Source organism: Acipenser ruthenus, chromosome 1, assembly GCF_902713425.1.
Source record: "Acipenser ruthenus chromosome 1, fAciRut3.2 maternal haplotype, whole genome shotgun sequence".
NCBI classification, from domain to species: Eukaryota; Metazoa; Chordata; class Actinopteri; order Acipenseriformes; family Acipenseridae; genus Acipenser; species Acipenser ruthenus.
The window spans coordinates 9,340,857-9,359,356 of record NC_081189.1 but is presented as its reverse complement, the minus strand read 5'-3'; the positions used below and the strand labels follow the sequence as shown (position 1 = coordinate 9,359,356).

At 39.5% G+C, this 18,500-nt stretch overlaps 1 protein-coding gene across 1 annotated transcript in view; it reads right to left on the bottom strand.

Moving 5' to 3' along the window:
* The window catches only part of LOC117403611 (junction-mediating and -regulatory protein-like), a 44,879-nt gene that overhangs the window by 14,223 nt on the left and 12,156 nt on the right, over positions 1 to 18,500 (bottom strand). Inside the window, exons 2-3 of the mRNA XM_034005843.3 lie at positions 17,679 to 17,852; positions 1,249 to 1,399 (exon numbers count right to left, since the gene is read on the bottom strand). Coding sequence (XP_033861734.3) covers positions 1,249 to 1,399; positions 17,679 to 17,852 — 325 coding nt within the window. The remainder of the gene's footprint in view (positions 1 to 1,248; positions 1,400 to 17,678; positions 17,853 to 18,500) is intronic.

Genomic DNA, 18,500 nt, shown 5'->3' with positions numbered 1-18,500 from the left:
TGCTTTCTACAGGCAAGAACATAATCATTTCCAGATTCTATAAAAGGCCTACTGAAGCTAAAAAAAAACCAAACATTAAAAACAGTACCTTACCCCTTGGAGAGACAACAAAAAGGCACTGGTTGGTAATAGGACAGACACAAAGCACGTCAAAGAGAAGACAATGAAAATGCATGCTCTCAACAGGACAGACACAAGGCACAGCATCAAAACGTGGACAATGAAAATGCATGCTCTCAACAGGACAGACACAAAGCACAGCATCAAAACGTGGACAATGAAAATGCATGCTCTCAACAGGACAGACACAAAGCACAGCATCAAAACGTGGACAATGAAAATGCATGCTCTCAACAGGACAGACACAAAGCACAGCATCAAAGCGAGGACAATGAAAATGCATGCTCTCAACAGGACAGACACAAAGCACAGCATCAAAGCGAGGACAATGAAAATGCATGCTCTCAACAGGACAGACACAAAGCACGTCAAAGCGAAGACAATGAAAATGCATGATCTCAACAGGACAGACACAAAGCACGTCAAAGCGAAGACAATGAAAATGCATGCTCTCAACAGGACAGACACAAAGCACAGCATCAAAGCGTGGACAATGAAAATGCATGCTCTCAACAGGACAGACACAAGGCACAGCATCAAAGTGAAGACAATGAAAATGCATGCTCTCAATAGGACAGACACAAAGCACGTCAAAGCGAAGACAATGAAAATGCATGCTCTCAACAGGACAGACACAAAGCACGTCAAAGCGAAGACAATGAAAATGCATGCTCTCAACAGGACAGACACAAAGCACAGCATCAAAGTGAAGACAATGAAAATGCATGCTCTCAATAGGACAGACACAAAGCACGTCAAAGCGAAGACAATGAAAATGCATGCTCTCAACAGGACAGACACAAAGCACGTCAAAGCGAAGACAATGAAAATGCATGCTCTCAACAGGACAGACACAAAGCACAGCATCAAAGTGAAGACAATGAAAATGCATGCTCTCAATAGGACAGACACAAAGCACGTCAAAGCGAAGACAATGAAAATGCATGCTCTCAACAGGACAGACACAAAGCACGTCAAAGCGAAGACAATGAAAATGCATGCTCTCAACAGGACAGACACAAGGCACAGCATCAAAGCGTGGACAATGAAAATGCATGCTCTCAACAGGACAGACACAAGGCACAGCATCAAAGCGTGGACAATGAAAATGCATGCTCTCTTGGTTACCTTTCTGTGCCCTGGCTGTGATTTCAAAGTACTTGACAGTTAGGTCCTGAATGGACAGGACTGCCATATGCGCTTTTCTTTGCCAGTCAGCATCCTCCTTCTTCAAGCTTTCAATCCTTCTTGGACCAAGGTAATCATTCTCCATGGAAATCTGTAAAGGTAAGAGACAGCATCAGCAAGGCCTGGTACTGTAGAGCTTCCGGGCAGCGTGTTGTGAATCAGGTACAGCAGGTACTGTTCAGGGAATACAGGACCCTTGTGAAACAGAGATCCTTTCACCTTTATTCTTTCATTATTCCCAAAGCAGGTGAAGCTGTGCTGGACCATGGATCTGTTTGTGAACACAATGCAGGAATCAAAAAGTTCCTTTGTGGTTAAGCACCTCCACATGATCCTTCATAGGTTTGGTTCAAAGATGTCAGCTTGAGACAAGCCAGACATTATACTGTAGTACTTCACAAGTACAGTACAACGTTGCATATCCGACCCCCTGTGGACTGGGGTATAGGAGGATATGTGAAAAAGTCTGATTTGCCAACTTACACATCCTTAAATAGATTAGTGAACAAAAACAACACACAAACTGCTTTAAACATGGGGACATTTTTTGCTTTAAAAGTAAGCAAATGTAAACAAATACAGTGTTGCTATGCGGTTTGCTATAAGCCGTCTCCACGCAAAGTTTAAAAAAAAAAATACAAAACAAAAACGGTAAATGTACAGTAACCTGCAACTTGATGGCTTCTTTCTTAACTCTAGAAGTCCCTGCCTCCCTGGTTCTGCTTTCTTAATATCTCTGACACGGTACTTTGCGCTTTTTCTTGATATTGCCAACAGCTGATAAGCAGCTCGGTTTGAATACTGCTTCAGCTATTTTAAATAAACGGCCGGTAAGCATTGCGTTTATGAAGCTTGATTTGTTTAATTCAAATGCACTTAAAAGCTACAACAGCACACTGCCAATATCTGCAAGCGTGCTCTCCATCATAAACACATTGCACAAAAAAAAAAGCTTTCTCGACTGGTGTGTTGAAACGTCACTGCTACACGCAGCTGACTGTCACATGCACACAGCCTGTCTCTCTTAAAAGGGGAACGCACCAAAAAGCTGATTGCTATAACGCTTTCTTTCTGTTTCCATCACGGAAGCTGCATTTGCTGCCAATGCCATTACTCTCGTAGCCTACTTTTAATATTTATTTATTTATTTAGCGAGGCGGTTAATTGATCGGGGTGGTTATGTGACGGTCAGATATGCGACGTTCCACTGTATGCAAGTCCCATATATCCAACGTAACAGGTTCTTCCATATCCAGTATCCTCACAATGTTGTGCTCAATAATGTACAAACCAAGATACATCCTATATCATCAGTTCTGATTTATTGCTAGATTTATTTTTGCTGTACCCTGTGTAGGATTCTCTAGTCTGAGCTGTCTTAGGTTGCATATTGTGTATAACGTGCATTCCTTGCATGATACTATATCAAAACCAGAACGCAAAAAACTCTAGTGTGACTGTGACCAGGGTGACTGGTGGTGACGTCAGGCCAGGAAATGAATCCATAACACACAAGGCAACTGCCGGGTGAAACTGAGACGCTACATCACTCAGCTTTTTATAAAACAAAAGATTTTAAACAAACAAAAGACTTTCACAAAACAACACAGGGCATTGGCCAAAATAAATAGACAAACAAAACAGATACAAAACAACAAATACTGTGCTGGTGCTTCCAACACGAGTAGTAATTGTTATCTTTGTTTTTCAGTCTCCTCTCTCTACTCCCATTCTCCACTCACTGAACACCAAACCCAGAGTGAGGAAACACTGCATCTTTTATGCAGCTGTACCGAAACTCAATTGCTAATCAATCATTCAACTAGAATCTAATCTGAACTAATTGTGCTCCCCGTGCTTCCATACTAATACCCACTTTAATCTGCACGTGGAGTGATTGTGCAATCCCTGTGCCTAAATACAACTACATATTTTAAATCACTCGTGCTAACCCAGACTCCATGCACCAATACATACATACATATAACAGACAACATAAAACACAAAACACAAAATACGCTCAGGGGCGGGGTACCCTGCCACAGTGAATATACGGGACAGTGGTTCCAAAAAGTATTTGTACACTGGATAACCTTAAGGCAGGGCAAAGTTATACTGGTATGAACAATGTGTGACCAAAGAGATATTATCAGGAGCTTATACTCACTGACTTACGTTATATTCTGGCAGGGACATTAAATGGAGCCTCCCCATGCCCCAGTGAATCCCTCATAAACCTAGCCCACAATGCACTTGTGATCAAGAAATTCAATCCAACCATCATCAGCAGCTTTCCGTTTCCTCCTGGCTTCTTATTTTCCTTATTTACTAATTTAGATCACAGACAAGATAATAGGAGGGTTCAACTCCCAAATACTCTGAAATCATGCCTCTCTAGGTAGATATAGCATATAAATGTGTGCGCTCATAGTTTCCCAGCATGTTTTGTTCCTGTCAGCAAGTCCCACATCTAAAAATAAGGGTAAATACAACGTTTTCCAAAGTGGTGGCAGCCAACGCAGAAAGCAACCAATTACACTAAATTACTAGATATCTATGAGCTTCAAGTCCAGAAACCTGACGCACACCCTGCGGTCTTAAAACATAACATTTAGCACGGCTGTCATGGTTAGGTTTTGTTTGGCTGGTGAACATGATCGTTCCATGGACTACAGGTCACCTGAACTGGAAGAACACAGTATTTTATAAGGGTACCCTACCGTACAGCTTGACCCAAGCTTGATCATTTTCAAATGCTTTGTGTTCCCAAGTTGCAAGTTGGGGAGTAAAGTTTTTTTTGCCAAAATGTGTCCAAGGTATCAAAGGGCTCTTACCTTAGGTTTTTGCATGGCCAGCTACTGTATAAACATGTATTCATTATTATTATTATTATTATTATTATTATTATTATTATTATTATTATTATAATAATAATAATAATAATAATAATAATAATAATAATAATAATAATAATAATAATAATAATATTTTACAGAAACACCCAAAAGCACCTATTCAATGTTTCTAAATTGTGGAGGATGTAAATATGTGCAGTGTCCGATGTTTGATTTTCAAAACCTTGGTAGAGAAAGAGTTCTATTTTATATAATATAATAATAATAATGATATCTTTATTTTCATATTGTGCCTTTCATAGTGGACCACCATCACAAAGCGCTCTACAGAATTAGGCTGTGGACTGTGCATTATATGCAGTCACTTAAAATAGGACATTGATTTAACATCTCATCTGCATGATGGAGCAAAAGGAGGTTAAGTGACTTGCCCAGGGTCACATAGTGAGTGAGTCAGTGGCAGAAGTGGGATTTGAACCAGTGATCTCCTGGTTACAAGCCCTGGACTTTAACCACTCGGCCACACGGCCTCATTTTAATGATTTAAAGTCTAAATATCTAAATGGGTCACATATGATAGGATTGGAAAGGTACCTGTAATTCTGGAAGAGGGCAACAGTCTAGTAATTTAAAAAATAGTAAAATAAAAAGACATCAGTTTTGAGCATCAATATGGCAATATTGAAAACTATTTCCACTTTGCAAGCTCTGCATGGATAATGGACTGAATTGGTTTCCAAGAATCAATCCTTAAGTCAGGCTTTTAGATTCTGCTGTCTGGAAAATGAATAATAACACATCTTAATCGTAGAGTAATCTAATGAATTAACCAGCCATGCAAGTCTCTCCAGTAATGAGCCTAAACAAATACGTTATTATACTCAAGAAATGCTGTTTTTGATAGAAGACTTTCATGCAGTATCTGTGTTCTTCTTGTTTAAAGGCATTTGATGCACAGTAGGTCAATTGGAAAACTATTTTTATTAAAACAAAGCTTGACACAAACATACCAACGTTTAATACAATTCATCAAGATTGCATTAAAACAACAACGAATACTCAGAGAAGACAGATGTGCTGTACTGCGCTACACAGGGTTATTATTGAATACTCAGAGAAGACAGATGTGCTGTACTGCGCTACACAGGGTTATTATTGAATACTCAGAGAAGACAGATGTGCTGTACTGCGCTACACAGGGTTATTATTGAATACTCAGAGAAGACAGATGTGCTGTACTGCGCTACACAGGGTTATTATTGAATACTCAGAGAAGACAGATGTGCTGTACTGCGCTACACAGGGTTATTGGATTACGCAGTGTGTTAGGATTATACTGGTCTTAATCATACCTACATTATACAGTATGTACAGCACGTGTGCTTGCCTCAGTGTAGGACTGCTGAGTTACGCTATGGTATCCAACCACTTCCTGACAAACTAAAATAAGACAAAGAAAAAAGCACTGCTAAAAACAACACAAAAAAACACAGCCCAATGAACTGAAGACAGGTAACAAAGAGGATACAGTACTTGCAGCTGTTTTTAATGATAACAAAAAAAAGTATTTAAAAGCATTAAAGCAAGACATCAGAGGAGTTTTTCAAAAACAAAGACTGGGTGGATTCAGAACTGTAGCCTCTCTGACAGGCCAGACTGCTGGCCTTCTAGTTACCTTTCTGAGCTCAAAACCTTGCTTCAAAGAGCAGAACTCTTCCAGAAAGCTTAAGCATTCTGGACACACTCGAGGAACTTGAAAAGGCCGATTCATTTGAACTGTCAAGACAATATGGGACAAATAAAACAAACAAAAAACTTGAAAATCTGCCACCTTACATTACAACCCTGGTTTAAAAACAAACTTTTTTTCAAATAAATAGTCTCAGGTGTTCATAAGATAAACACCAGTCTCATTTTGTGGGTTTCGGGGTGTTTAAATTAGAAACCCTAATAACAGTACACAGTGCTGCTGGCAGTCCTTTCAGGATGCCACACTGTCAGAGGCAGCCAGTTCTGAAGGGACGTGACTACAAGCATGTGCTGTTGCAATACACTGTGCCAGAACTGTTACCAACACAGCTGAACACTTTTCAGAGCCCCACAGAGCACAGTCAGCCTCGAAAGTTACTGTAAAGAGGAGGGGATCTCACTCACTTGGGGAAACGGTCTGATAACTAGCAGCTGTGGGAAAGGTACTCATCACTACTGAGGAAACAACTGCTACAGCATAGGAGCAAGTGTATGAGCAGAGCCCTTCACACTACACTATACACAAAACAAATGCTACAGCAAGTGTATGAGCCAGTCCCTTCACAACACACTATACACAAAACAACTGATACAGCATAGGAGCAAGTGTATGAGCCAGTCCCTTCACAACACAACTCACCCTGTGTCTCCAATGCACTATATTATTAGGCCTAAAGGTGTTTATATAGGTGTTTATATTTATCCGTTTCAGTTTTTAAAGCTACTTTCTTAGATTTGCATACCTAACAAAGACATAGCCCCATAGTAAAATAGTAAAAGTGTCCTATAGTCCTATAGTAAAAGTAAGTGTAATACAGCACAGTGAAAGCATGGTAAAGCAAATGAAAAACATAGCAAACCATGGTAAAAGTATAGTACAACAAAGACAGGGAAAAACATCAATTCAATAGCACTATTTTAATATATTTTTTTGTTGGTGGTGTACCAAAGCAAATGTTATCAACATCTTCTGTAGTAGCCAGCCAAACATAATGTATTTGTACTTTAAAACAGGATAACAAAGCATGACAGTTCCACAAGGATATTTCAAAAACAACAATTGGTGAGTTAAGCCAAAAGTAACTTGGGACTTGTTTCCTCTGTGGGTAGGCTAAGCCTTCCCTGTGTCTCGATGAGTGTCTGCAGACTATAGCCTATACTGTAGCTGGCATTCACAGGCAGTCTCTGAGGGTTTTCTATACTGTATACTATAGGACAGACAGCTCATTTATGGCTACTTCTTCAAATCCTGCTCACCAAACTCATCGGGGCATTTTATCATCTTTCATTCATGAAGTCTTTTAGGAGTTTATTTTACATTTGAGAAAAATCATTACATCACTGCCTACAGAAAACAAATGCTGTGTTTATAGGTCTTCGGGGGAATTATAGTGTTGGGTCTAAATCAAACGAACATACTGTACCCTATTTTACAATCCTGGATTACAATAGAATTGTGAATGAAAAATAAAATACTCTAATGTCACAGTCTTTCTTTTAGTGCTGTGATGAGCTAAAAAAAAAAAATACAACACTTTATAATATTCTTCTCTCTCTCTCACTTCCCCACCCCCCAAACACACACAGTGAACAATCTGCCCTTCTGTAATGCTTCAGTCAATGACTCACTCAACATTTAACTCACTGGCTCAATGTTCTCAATGCTGATGTACATTGGTCCCACACTGTCTCCAATAAGAAAATGTGATCCTGCCCATGGGTCGGTCTATTTGAACCCCATGGGTCTGGAAGGTCAGCAGCCAATCCGGAAGCTGGAAAGACATGTGATACTGACAAATGCGCACTACTGTGCATGCTGAAATGTATCAAACACAAACGACTCTGGTACAAAAGCCACTGAAAGAGGTGGCTGAGTAATCTAATCATGAATACATCTGAGAAACTACATGACTTATTTAGCACCGAGTGAAAATGCACTTCATGAAATATAAGACCCACATGACACAGGTCCTCACCGCCCCATTCAAAATACTAAGCTAAAAACACATCAAGGTATGAATGACTGTATCCCTCACATTATGCCGCTTCATTCATACAACTTAACACTGTACAATGATATTGGGGGGGCCTACGGTGGTTGATCTCCATACCACACCTTCTTCATAATTCAAACATGTACTGTAACGGTGCATGTTCGTCTCAATCAAATATAACGCTTGATTGTTCATGTTTCTGTCCCTTCTGTTGTCTTATTTCAGGGTACTCAATCCATAACCTTAAACCTTTCCAAAGCATGTACAGAATTACTACACGTACTGTACAGTAGTGGAAAAAGAAATGTACTTTAAAATTTATACAAATCATTTGGCAAGACAAAAAGCTTGAATACTGAGAGTTACTGTACGGTATAGCATTTGATTTAGATAAGAGGACCACAGACTGCCCAAGCTAAGAATAGCGATCCGTTTTTTATTTCTCCCAAATGATGTAACAACAGCTTCAGCAGGCACATTTTTTTTTTTTTAAACATACAGCAATTCCAATGAATAGAACCCCTTGTTCTGCAGGTGCAAAGAAGTGAAATCAAACAATAACTAAAGCAGGACTATAACTAGATTGAGAACTTTCTTGAATTTTATAACACATCCTAATATTCTCCTATCACATGTTAGCAAAGTACAGTAAATGCTTTCACACGTACACTCAGATTGCAGCAAGATGAAGACAAATAGAATGCAAATTCAATTCAATAAGCCACTTTCCAGCTCCACCTCTCCCTCTCAGTATAGAATGCAAATTCAATAAGCCACTTTCCATCTCCACCTCTCCCTCTCAGTATAGAATGCAAATTCAATTCAATAAGCCACTTTCCATCTCCACCTCTCCCTCTCAGTATAGAATGCAAATTCAATTCAATAAGCCACTTTCCAGCTCCACCTCTCCCTCTCAGTATAGAATGCAAATTCAATTCAATAAGCCACTTTCCATCTCCACCTCTCCCTCTCAGTATAGAATACAAATTCAATAAGCCACTTTCCAGCTCCACCTCTCCCTCTCAGTATAGAATGCAAATTCAATTCAATAAGCCACTTTCCAGCTCCACCTCTCCCTCTCAGTATAGAATACAAATTCAATAAGCCACTTTCCAGCTCCACCTCTCCCTCTCAGTATAGAATACAAATTCAATAAGCCACTTTCCAGCTCCACCTCTCCCTCTCAGTATAGAATACAAATTCAATAAGCCACTTTCCAGCTCCACCTCTCCCTCTCAGTATAGAATACAAATTCAATAAGCCACTTTCCAGCTCCACCTCTCCCTCTCAGTATAGAATGCAAATTCAATAAGCCACTTTCCATCTCCACCTCTCCCTCTCAGTATAGAATACAAATTCAATTCAATAAGCCACTTTCCATCTCCACCTCTCCCTCTCAGTATAGAATGCAAATTCAATTCAATAAGCCACTTTCCAGCTCCACCTCTCCCTCTCAGTATAGAATGCAAATTCAATAAGCCACTTTCCAGCTCCACCTCTCCCTCTCAGTATAGAATGCAAATTCAATTCAATAAGCCACTTTCCATCTCCACCTCTCCCTCTCAGTATAGAATACAAATTCAATAAGCCACTTTCCAGCTCCACCTCTCCCTCTCAGTATAGAATGCAAATTCAATTCAATAAGCCACTTTCCAGCTCCACCTCTCCCTCTCAGTATAGAATGCAAATTCAATAAGCCACTTTCCAGCTCCACCTCTCCCTCTCAGTATAGAATACAAATTCAATAAGCCACTTTCCAGCTCCACCTCTCCCTCTCAGTATAGAATACAAATTCAATAAGCCACTTTCCAGCTCCACCTCTCCCTCTCAGTATAGAATACAAATTCAATAAGCCACTTTCCAGCTCCACCTCTCCCTCTCAGTATAGAATACAAATTCAATAAGCCACTTTCCAGCTCCACCTCTCCCTCTCAGTATAGAATGCAAATTCAATAAGCCACTTTCCAGCTCCACCTCTCCCTCTCAGTATAGAATACAAATTCAATAAGCCACTTTCCAGCTCCACCTCTCCCTCTCAGTCAAGACCAGCTGCTCCTTACTCCAAACATGTAAAATCGTTAATGGCACTGGGCCAGAACTGGGAAATGTACCGCAAGAGCATATTCCCAATGTTTCTATACCCCTTTCCACAAAGACAGAGGAAAGGACATTCTGTTGACGGATGTGAAAACTTCAACATTACATTCCAGTGGCAACTCCTAAAAACATTTCACAGCACTTACAGCACAGAGACTACTGCAGGCTTTCAGCAGGAACATAGAGTACATTGCTTGAACTTTGTTTTTATCCTAGCTTTAATTACTTCATAAGGACATTTCTTCCACTGCTATGCCCAGTTATTGGGTAAAATGCAAAAATCCAGTTACTGTCCTGTTACAAGGGTTTTGTAAAGATTCCTGCGACCAGTAACTAAAAAGCCCCTAAACGCTAAGAAATGCACCTCTTTCTTATTTGCCAATCCAATATAAATCAAGGAGAGACATACTAAACTAGTACTGAAGTTCTCTTCATGTCTGCTGTCTAAACTGCACAGAGAGTGCAATATATTCCCGTTTTCATGGTCAAGCAGCCAGTCTTACAGGAGGTTTCAAGTTGCATGGGGGTTTGCTTAGCAGGAGGACTCACACACACACACACACACACACACACACACACACACACACACACACGCACACACGCACACACGCACACACGATCTCTCCACTATTTCACATGCTCTAGCTGCAAACATGGAATACCCTCCTTTCACGAGGTGTGTAGTTTTCAATTAGAGATTGCATTCAACAGAAATATCCTGCTTGAAGTCAAGGGCTGGACGCCAATCGCAAACCATATGGTTCAAAGACAACATCTTACCATTCAACTGAATTCATTCTACAGTCCTGCATCGGGTCGGGTACCCGCGGGTGACCCGCAAAAGCGGGTCGGGTTCAGGTCGGAACTTTTTAGTGGTTTGTGATTCGGGTGCTGGTCAAAAGAATTACATTTTCGGGTCAGGCTCAGGTCTGAATTTGAATCACCAAAAACGTTTTCTGTCCTTTCAGCTTACTCGTCTGTAACCCTTTCCCAAATAATGTACTAGAAGGTAAATGTACCGGTATTTCCTGCACTAAAGCAGGAGGCGATTACAGAGGAGTCAGCTGACTAAGCAGTGTTCTCAGGTTTGTATTCCCGCTTGTTTGATACGTCGCAAGGTCCTTTTATCGCATCTGCTTGGTGATATTAAAAATGCCTGTGGACAAGGTGAAACAAAACATAGCACTGAGTTTATATCATGGAGTGGATAATAGTTCGACAGGTAAATCAGAAGTTTGGAATTCTTTTGGAATTACAGAGAATGAAAATAATGAACATGTGACTGGGTTTGCTGCTTGTAAAACCTGTCATTATGCTTTTGTGTACGACAGCCACAAAACTGGAACATCTCTGCGAAAGCATAGGTGTGGCTCCTTTTCATCTAGTATAGACAGGTATTTTATAGTAAAGTAAGTAGAGGTAGTTAATATGTTACAATGTTAAAATAGACGCAGACCACTAGAGAAAACTACCACGTTGTATAGCTTATTGTATAAACTAAATCTGTGGAGAATGGTAGATATATCTGTGTGTGAATGTGAGAGAGTCAGTCGACACAGGCAGTACGTAAACGACAAACACTTGCAGGTCTGGGTCAGGTTGCAGATCTTATTAAAGCAGGTCGGGTCGGGTTGGGACGCGGGTAAGAAGACAGTGCTGCAGCAGGTTGCGGGTTCGGGTCCTGTAATAGTGGGTCCGGGTCAGAAGCGGGTCGTATAAATCGGGAGGTAAATACGGGTCTTATGCTGAGGTCAGTATTGTTAACTCATCAGCCACTAGGAGGAGACCCGTTACCAGTGTTGGGCATGTTATTGAAAAAAAGTTACTTATTACTCAGAAAAAACTAATAGAATGTCCTTACTTATTACTAGCGTGTTATAGTATTCGTTATATTCATTTCTCCTGTCTTGTCCTGCGAAACAGTTGTTGTGACTATTGTTTACTGTTTGGTAATTCATTCATTAAATATGTCAAAAGGTTTTAAAACTGTTTGTAGTATAACAAACAAACAACTGTTAATAATGTACTGGATATAGCAAACAGTCAATTGTAATCATTACAATACATGCGACTTTGCAGACATCATAAGGAGTGAAAAAACAAAAAAGCAACTGAAGTTACATAAAGGCTTTAAGAGAATAGCGAGCATTAGTTGGAAAAAAAATGACAATGTATATAAAACATTGTGTTACATAAATTACTTAACGTAATGTAATAGTACACACGTGTATTTTGTAGATACATATTATATATCTATGCATCAATTACACTGTAGTATTTTTCATATGCAGGCAATTTGAGTTCTTCAAAGCTATTTTAAACTTTTTGTCCTTGTTGTATCGCATCAAAAGTAGGTTACTGAAGAAGCTGTTTGTGTACCTGTCGGGATCGCTGTTATAACTTTATTAAGCTCTGTACTCAAGCCAGTTGATCCTGATTGTGCGCACGCATGCAATGAGAGCTGTATGTTCAGGGTTTCTATGTGTTCAAGAAAAATAGCAGTTACGTCTTTAAGGGCAGCCGTAAGCCGAGTTGTTTTAGGTTTGACGGTGTGTCGTCCTGACCGAAAATAAAATAAAGAGCCATTCACGTTTACAGTAACTGAACTGAAACGTACTTCTTTGACTTAAAACAGAGAAAAGGTAACGAGACAAGCTTGTTTATTTTATTTTTTTAAGTAACTGTAATATTATTACGCCCATCACAAATGGAATGTGTTATATTACCTCGTTATTGACAAAAGTATTATTATTACAGTACTGCATTACCCCAACTCTGCCCGTTACACATCCTACAGTATATAAACACAAATATTAAAATAGAAATTAAAAAAAAAAAACATTATTATTTTACAGTTATTCTGCAACATACAAATTATGTTTGTTTTTACTTCAATGTCTTTTGGGAAGCTTTAAGTGACCAAAAAAGAAAATGAAATCTTTTGCTTTACTTTAAAAGGGCAAGCAAATCTCTGCAGCATGCTTTGAAGTGTTATCCAAAGTCTTTCATCAGTGGTGGAGCCTTGCAGTGCCTGTAGTTACTAATGGTAGATATAAATACAGAGGGGGCAGCAGGGGGTTGCATAGAAAATATTAAGCTTGCATTCCTTGTTTTCAGCAGCAGCCGATCAAGTGCTCTGAGAATTGTTTCATTTTCATATGAATATCCACTTCCTTCCTTTCCAGTGGAGCCTAAACTAAGCCAAAGGAGATGTATTTATTAGAATAAAGCTGCCTCAATTCAAAGCTTCCTAATCTATTACAGAAAGTAAAGGAAAGACAATTGTGCACAAAATGTGTACAAAGAATACTTGGGCCAGTAGCATTTCAATAAGTCTCTACTCTTTATACATTACTGTCAAAATATGGGGAAGACAAAGTAGGAGGCTGTGTGGTCCAGTGGTTAAAGAAAGGGGCTCATTGTGTGACCCTGAGCAAGTCACTTAACCTCCTTGTGCTCCGTCTTTCGGGTGAGACGTAATTGTAAGTGACTTTGCAGCTGATGCGAAGTTCACACACCCTAGTCTCTGTAAGTAACCTTGGATAAAGGCGTCTGCTAAATAAACAAATAATAAAGTGCTCGAGGCCTACTTGTCTTGTCCTTGCAGTCGTTTACTATACTTCCAAAGAGCTGAAGTCTAAAACACTTTGCTGTTGTCAAATTAATGCAATGACTGTACATGTGCCATTGCTGCTTTGTGCTACCAGTGGCTATGTTTACAGCACAAATAGAGGTAGCTTGCAATGGTAGTAATTATATTATTCCTGAACAAAAGAATCCACTTGACCCTGTATCTCTTTAATGTGACATGGGTTTACACCATGGGGTTGTAGTGTACAATGTATATTTGTATTTGGACTAGTTTAAATTGTAATCATATAATACCTTATTTGAATTCAAAATCATGTAGGACCCACCAATATTGAAATAATCAGACCGGACAACGCTTCTAGTGAATATAAAGGAATAGTTTTATTAGAAATAAAACTACATAAGGGAAAAATAATAAAGGTGCAACAACTAAACTAAAGTAATACAGAAAGGAAAAAATAACTAAACTAAGTAGTACAGAAAAGAAAATATGAACAACGTCACCCCACTCCCGATAGTTGATTAGCGATCCAAAGCAATCTATGGGAGAGTCCCTTAAAGGTTACAACCACACTCCTGACAGTTATTTAAGCCGAAGGTTAGTCTTAACAGGGGTATCGTTAGTAACACAATTATTTACTTTCATTAATATTTGATAATCAAAGCATTGTTAAATCAGTCTCATATGTATAATTTTGGTTCAGAAGGCACGTCTCACTCTTGCGAGATAAAGACGCTCTTTGCGTCCAGACAACCTATCGAGAATTATCTATTATCAATACAGCTAAATTTGGATTCTAGCTTTAAACACAGAATGATAACTGCCTTGTAAAACCCACATCAATTTGTATAAATCACATACAACAAACAACTGCTATAGTGTTCATTAACTCAAAGCAGGAATTGAAAGCAATAATACTTTTCTTACATTCTACCTCAAACAAAACGTCAATTTTAGTTTAGGTTGGCTTATTCTCGAGTTCATAAGAGGATAAAACACTACGTGTTTAATACTTAACCATTTTTTGCTCCTCCTTCAGCTGATCCATGTCTTCAACAAAACAGGCGCTTGAAGGCTTTCCTGTTGGCAGAGAAATTCCGGGTTCCGGGGTCTGTCTTCTTTGCTTTTTGTGTCTCCTTACCAGGACAATAAAAAATGTCTTTGCAAAAACAAGCGTCATTAACTATTTAGGTATCCCACTGAAACAGCAAATCCTCCACAAAATGTGCACTCTTCGTCCGGGTATATCTGGGACATTCCACCGCAGATTCCGGCTAGTTATGTTAGAGATTTGATTACAAGTACTTTTAGGATTTTAGACGTCTTACGCTGCAGACTCCCACACCAAGACAAACACTAGAGTAGTTATCTCATATCAGATCTTCTGAAAACGCTATCTCTGTTCAAGCCGGTCGCAGGCTGGGTCTTCAGATTGTCAAAGTTCAGAGACTTGTTTGTGTGTCAAGAGCCTTGGGTTTCTTATCAGGAGCCCTGTTTGAATGTCACGCTTGTCCTTTTCTACTTCTTTCTTCACCCCTGTATTGGATAGCTTGTTTATTTTGGGCTGTGCCCAAGTCCACGTGGAGTGTTTTCCCATTGGCTGTTCTCTTTCGGAGACAGCCCAGTGTTCTCAACTGGTCCGCTGTTTTTCCCCTGTCGACTGTATTTATGAGGGGTACTGTTCTCTCTCAGGGGTGTCAAGACATTCAAAATCGTTTGGTTTTCTTTTGAAAGACACCACCGGCACCACAGGATTTACTCAACGATAGTGAAGATAAACCACTTGTCCAGTATTTTAGTTTACGACTCTTTTAAAAGCATTCTTTGTCAGAGGGGGAGTTTGTGACACGAAACCAAGTAGACACAGAGAATGGCTTAGGGCCCACCTCTGTATATTCCATTTCTGTTAATTTCATACACAGAATTATATCATGACCTGGTGCTACAGAGTGTTACTGTTACTATTTAAAAGGGAGCTTCTGTATATGTCATCACACTGTACAATAACGCAACTATTTGAATAGGCCTACCGTTCGAAAGCCTGAAATCAGAAGGTCACGTTTGCGGTTTCATTTTTTGTTTCACTATATATTCTAGTTTCCGAAATATTCTGAAGTGATTTGTATGCAGCATGGGATCTTGGGGGGGTAAAAAGGATGCAATGAGATTAAAAATAAATCCAAAGTTGTAATGCTGCAGACTGCAAGCCATGCAATCATTAGACTGAAGCCATGCTAGGTCCACCAGCACACTGAACAGTATTCAGAAAGAGGACAGTCTTCACTTGGTACAAAACCCCTGTGTATTCTACATTTTAAGTTTATTCTCGAGGGCAAGAAACAATATTTGAATAAAACTCTCCATCTCTTAACTGCGACCATTTGCCATCCCGAAGGATTCGGAGTGACTTGACAGAATTATCTCTTAAGTTCAGCACACATGCTATAGCTAAAACAATGCAAAGAACACGGATATTTAACTACCTGTTTCAACCACAGGGTCGGTTTTCTTTCCCATAGGGCGCCGCTGTGATGAATTGGCATCTCAGAGCACTGAATGGAAAGGCAAGGGCTGGGCGCGAACCTTAAATATGAGTTCAAGAGGTAACTGTATGTCTTATGCTGATGTCAGTATTCTTAACACAACAGCCGCAGGGAGGAGAGATTCACTGCATTATGTGGTGAGAGAAAAAACTAAAAGAGAAAAGCACAACAGAACCAATGCACACAAAGGAGAGAAACTAAAAGGGAGCAAATACACAAATAGCAAAGCTCCAAAGCCTGGAAATATTATTAAAAGAACTTCAATTTCTGCTTCAGAAATGCACAGACAAAACTACTGCAGATAATACAATGACTACTATTAATGTCTTCCCTAATAACTGTACAATGAATGTGTGTCTGTCTGTATGATGATCCCTTTCTAAACTTCTGATCATGACGTACAGTAATATGACAACTAGTTGGAGGATTAGTGAGAAAGAAAAAAAAACAAAAAAAACCCAAATATGTCCCATCCTGTATGCTAAGGATGTTTTTTTTCCTTTAAAATTTACATTAAACCCACTGAAACCCGCCAAACTTGTCAGGTAATTTAAGATGAAAGAACAATGCATCAAGATAAATAGCTCAGTAGTTCAGCGCAGTTACAGCTGGAAGACTGTAACCTCATTTACTGGACTGTACAACTTCCCAGCAGTTCATACAATGACTTCTTTTCAAAGCCAGATCCTTTATCTGATTGGTAATCTCCTGTAGTAAACAAAGCCCTGTAAGAGGTCACCCTCATGGACTGTACTAGATCAAGTTACGGAAATGCAAAACAGCAGCTCTGGTGTTTTCAAACAGCTCACAGCTACCTGCAGAGTTTCTTTGGTTACTAGATTTTATTGTTGCGAATGTCTGATTCTAAACAGAGAGGGGCGCTTTGATTGCCATCAAGAACAAGCATCAAAAAAATAAGAAAATCAAGACAGAAGAGGCTAAACAGGCTCATACACTGGCCTTTCTTTCACTTTCTGAGGCCTGGGTTCAGATCCAGGTCAGACCATAAGTGAAATTAGTTTGATGGCTTAAAAAAAAAAATCACAAAATCAATAGACAACTACGCTAATTGGCAGCCCGCTTAAGAGAGGCACAGGAGCTACTAAAAGGGAAAAACTCTCATGGTGCGACACTAATTGGCTGTCACCAGTGGCATTGTCACTCACAAAATCCACAAGCACCAAAAAACTGTATTAAAAAATTAAATAATGTGTTGTCTCCATCAAGCAGGAACCGAAGAAGTCATAAGGCCTCAATATACAGTCAGCATGCAGCGATAAGTTTTCAGTTCTCAAGTGGTTTCCAAGCAACATGTTTCTTGTGTTATGATTCGGGAATTTGGGCAGAAGCAGTGTGCTGTCATTGCCAAAAAACTGTTTCTTTTGTACTTTAAGGTAAATCTCAAAAACCTAAGTGGATGAAACTCAGTATAAATGTACACGTTTATACTCAATTGCATTGAAAATGAATGCAACACATGCTTTGTTCATGACGGGAACATGGTCTGGTGATAATATAATGCTATCCAGTGGTGTGTTACCTTTATTTGCTGTCTCCTCAGCATAGCCAGCTCTCTCATATCCCTGAAAGGCTGCAGCAGGTACTGGTACAGTTCAGTGGTGGCCTCCACTAGGCTATTATAGGCTTCGTCTTCAGATGTATAGATGTCCAAAAGATCAACCATGCTCTCTGTCGTCTTGTGTTTCTCCAGGAGCTGAAATTACAAATCAAACAACAAAGGTGAGCGGCCAGAGCATATATAAAAAAAAAAACACTTTCAAAGATGATTTTGTCATGAGCAGTTGTTCACAGACACTGGTTCCGATGACTGAAAAGTTTTCAATATGGTTCTAGTCAACATTCATAACAGGCCTAACTATGAAAATACAAGGTGCTGAAAAAAAACAAAAAAACAATAATAATATGCAACACAGACTACATGATCTATATCTACAGTGTATCTATAAGCCATTCATTCGGTTCCTGATTCTATGTGCATACATTATAGCTAACCCTTGAACATGTCAATTACCTATACAGTTTCCAAGAACAGTATTCAACGTATTCTCCTCACAGGGTGCACAGTAACAGATGGCAGGTTCTCCCTGATGGGCTTCCTTTGAGAACAACACAAAACAGACCCTTGAGAGCACAGTGAATAAATCAGCAGAGCTACCCACGTGAAATATCAGTGACTTCGAGAGACCCTCTGGAGATTGCAGGGTTATAGAAAAGAATTCAACACTGATGACAATGCAGCAAAACTTAAAACGGGAGGTGTCACAACATTAAGAATTGTACTTTCACACATCTACTAGCCATACAGTGTATGATTGCATTTGTACAAGTCTGCATTGCTGGG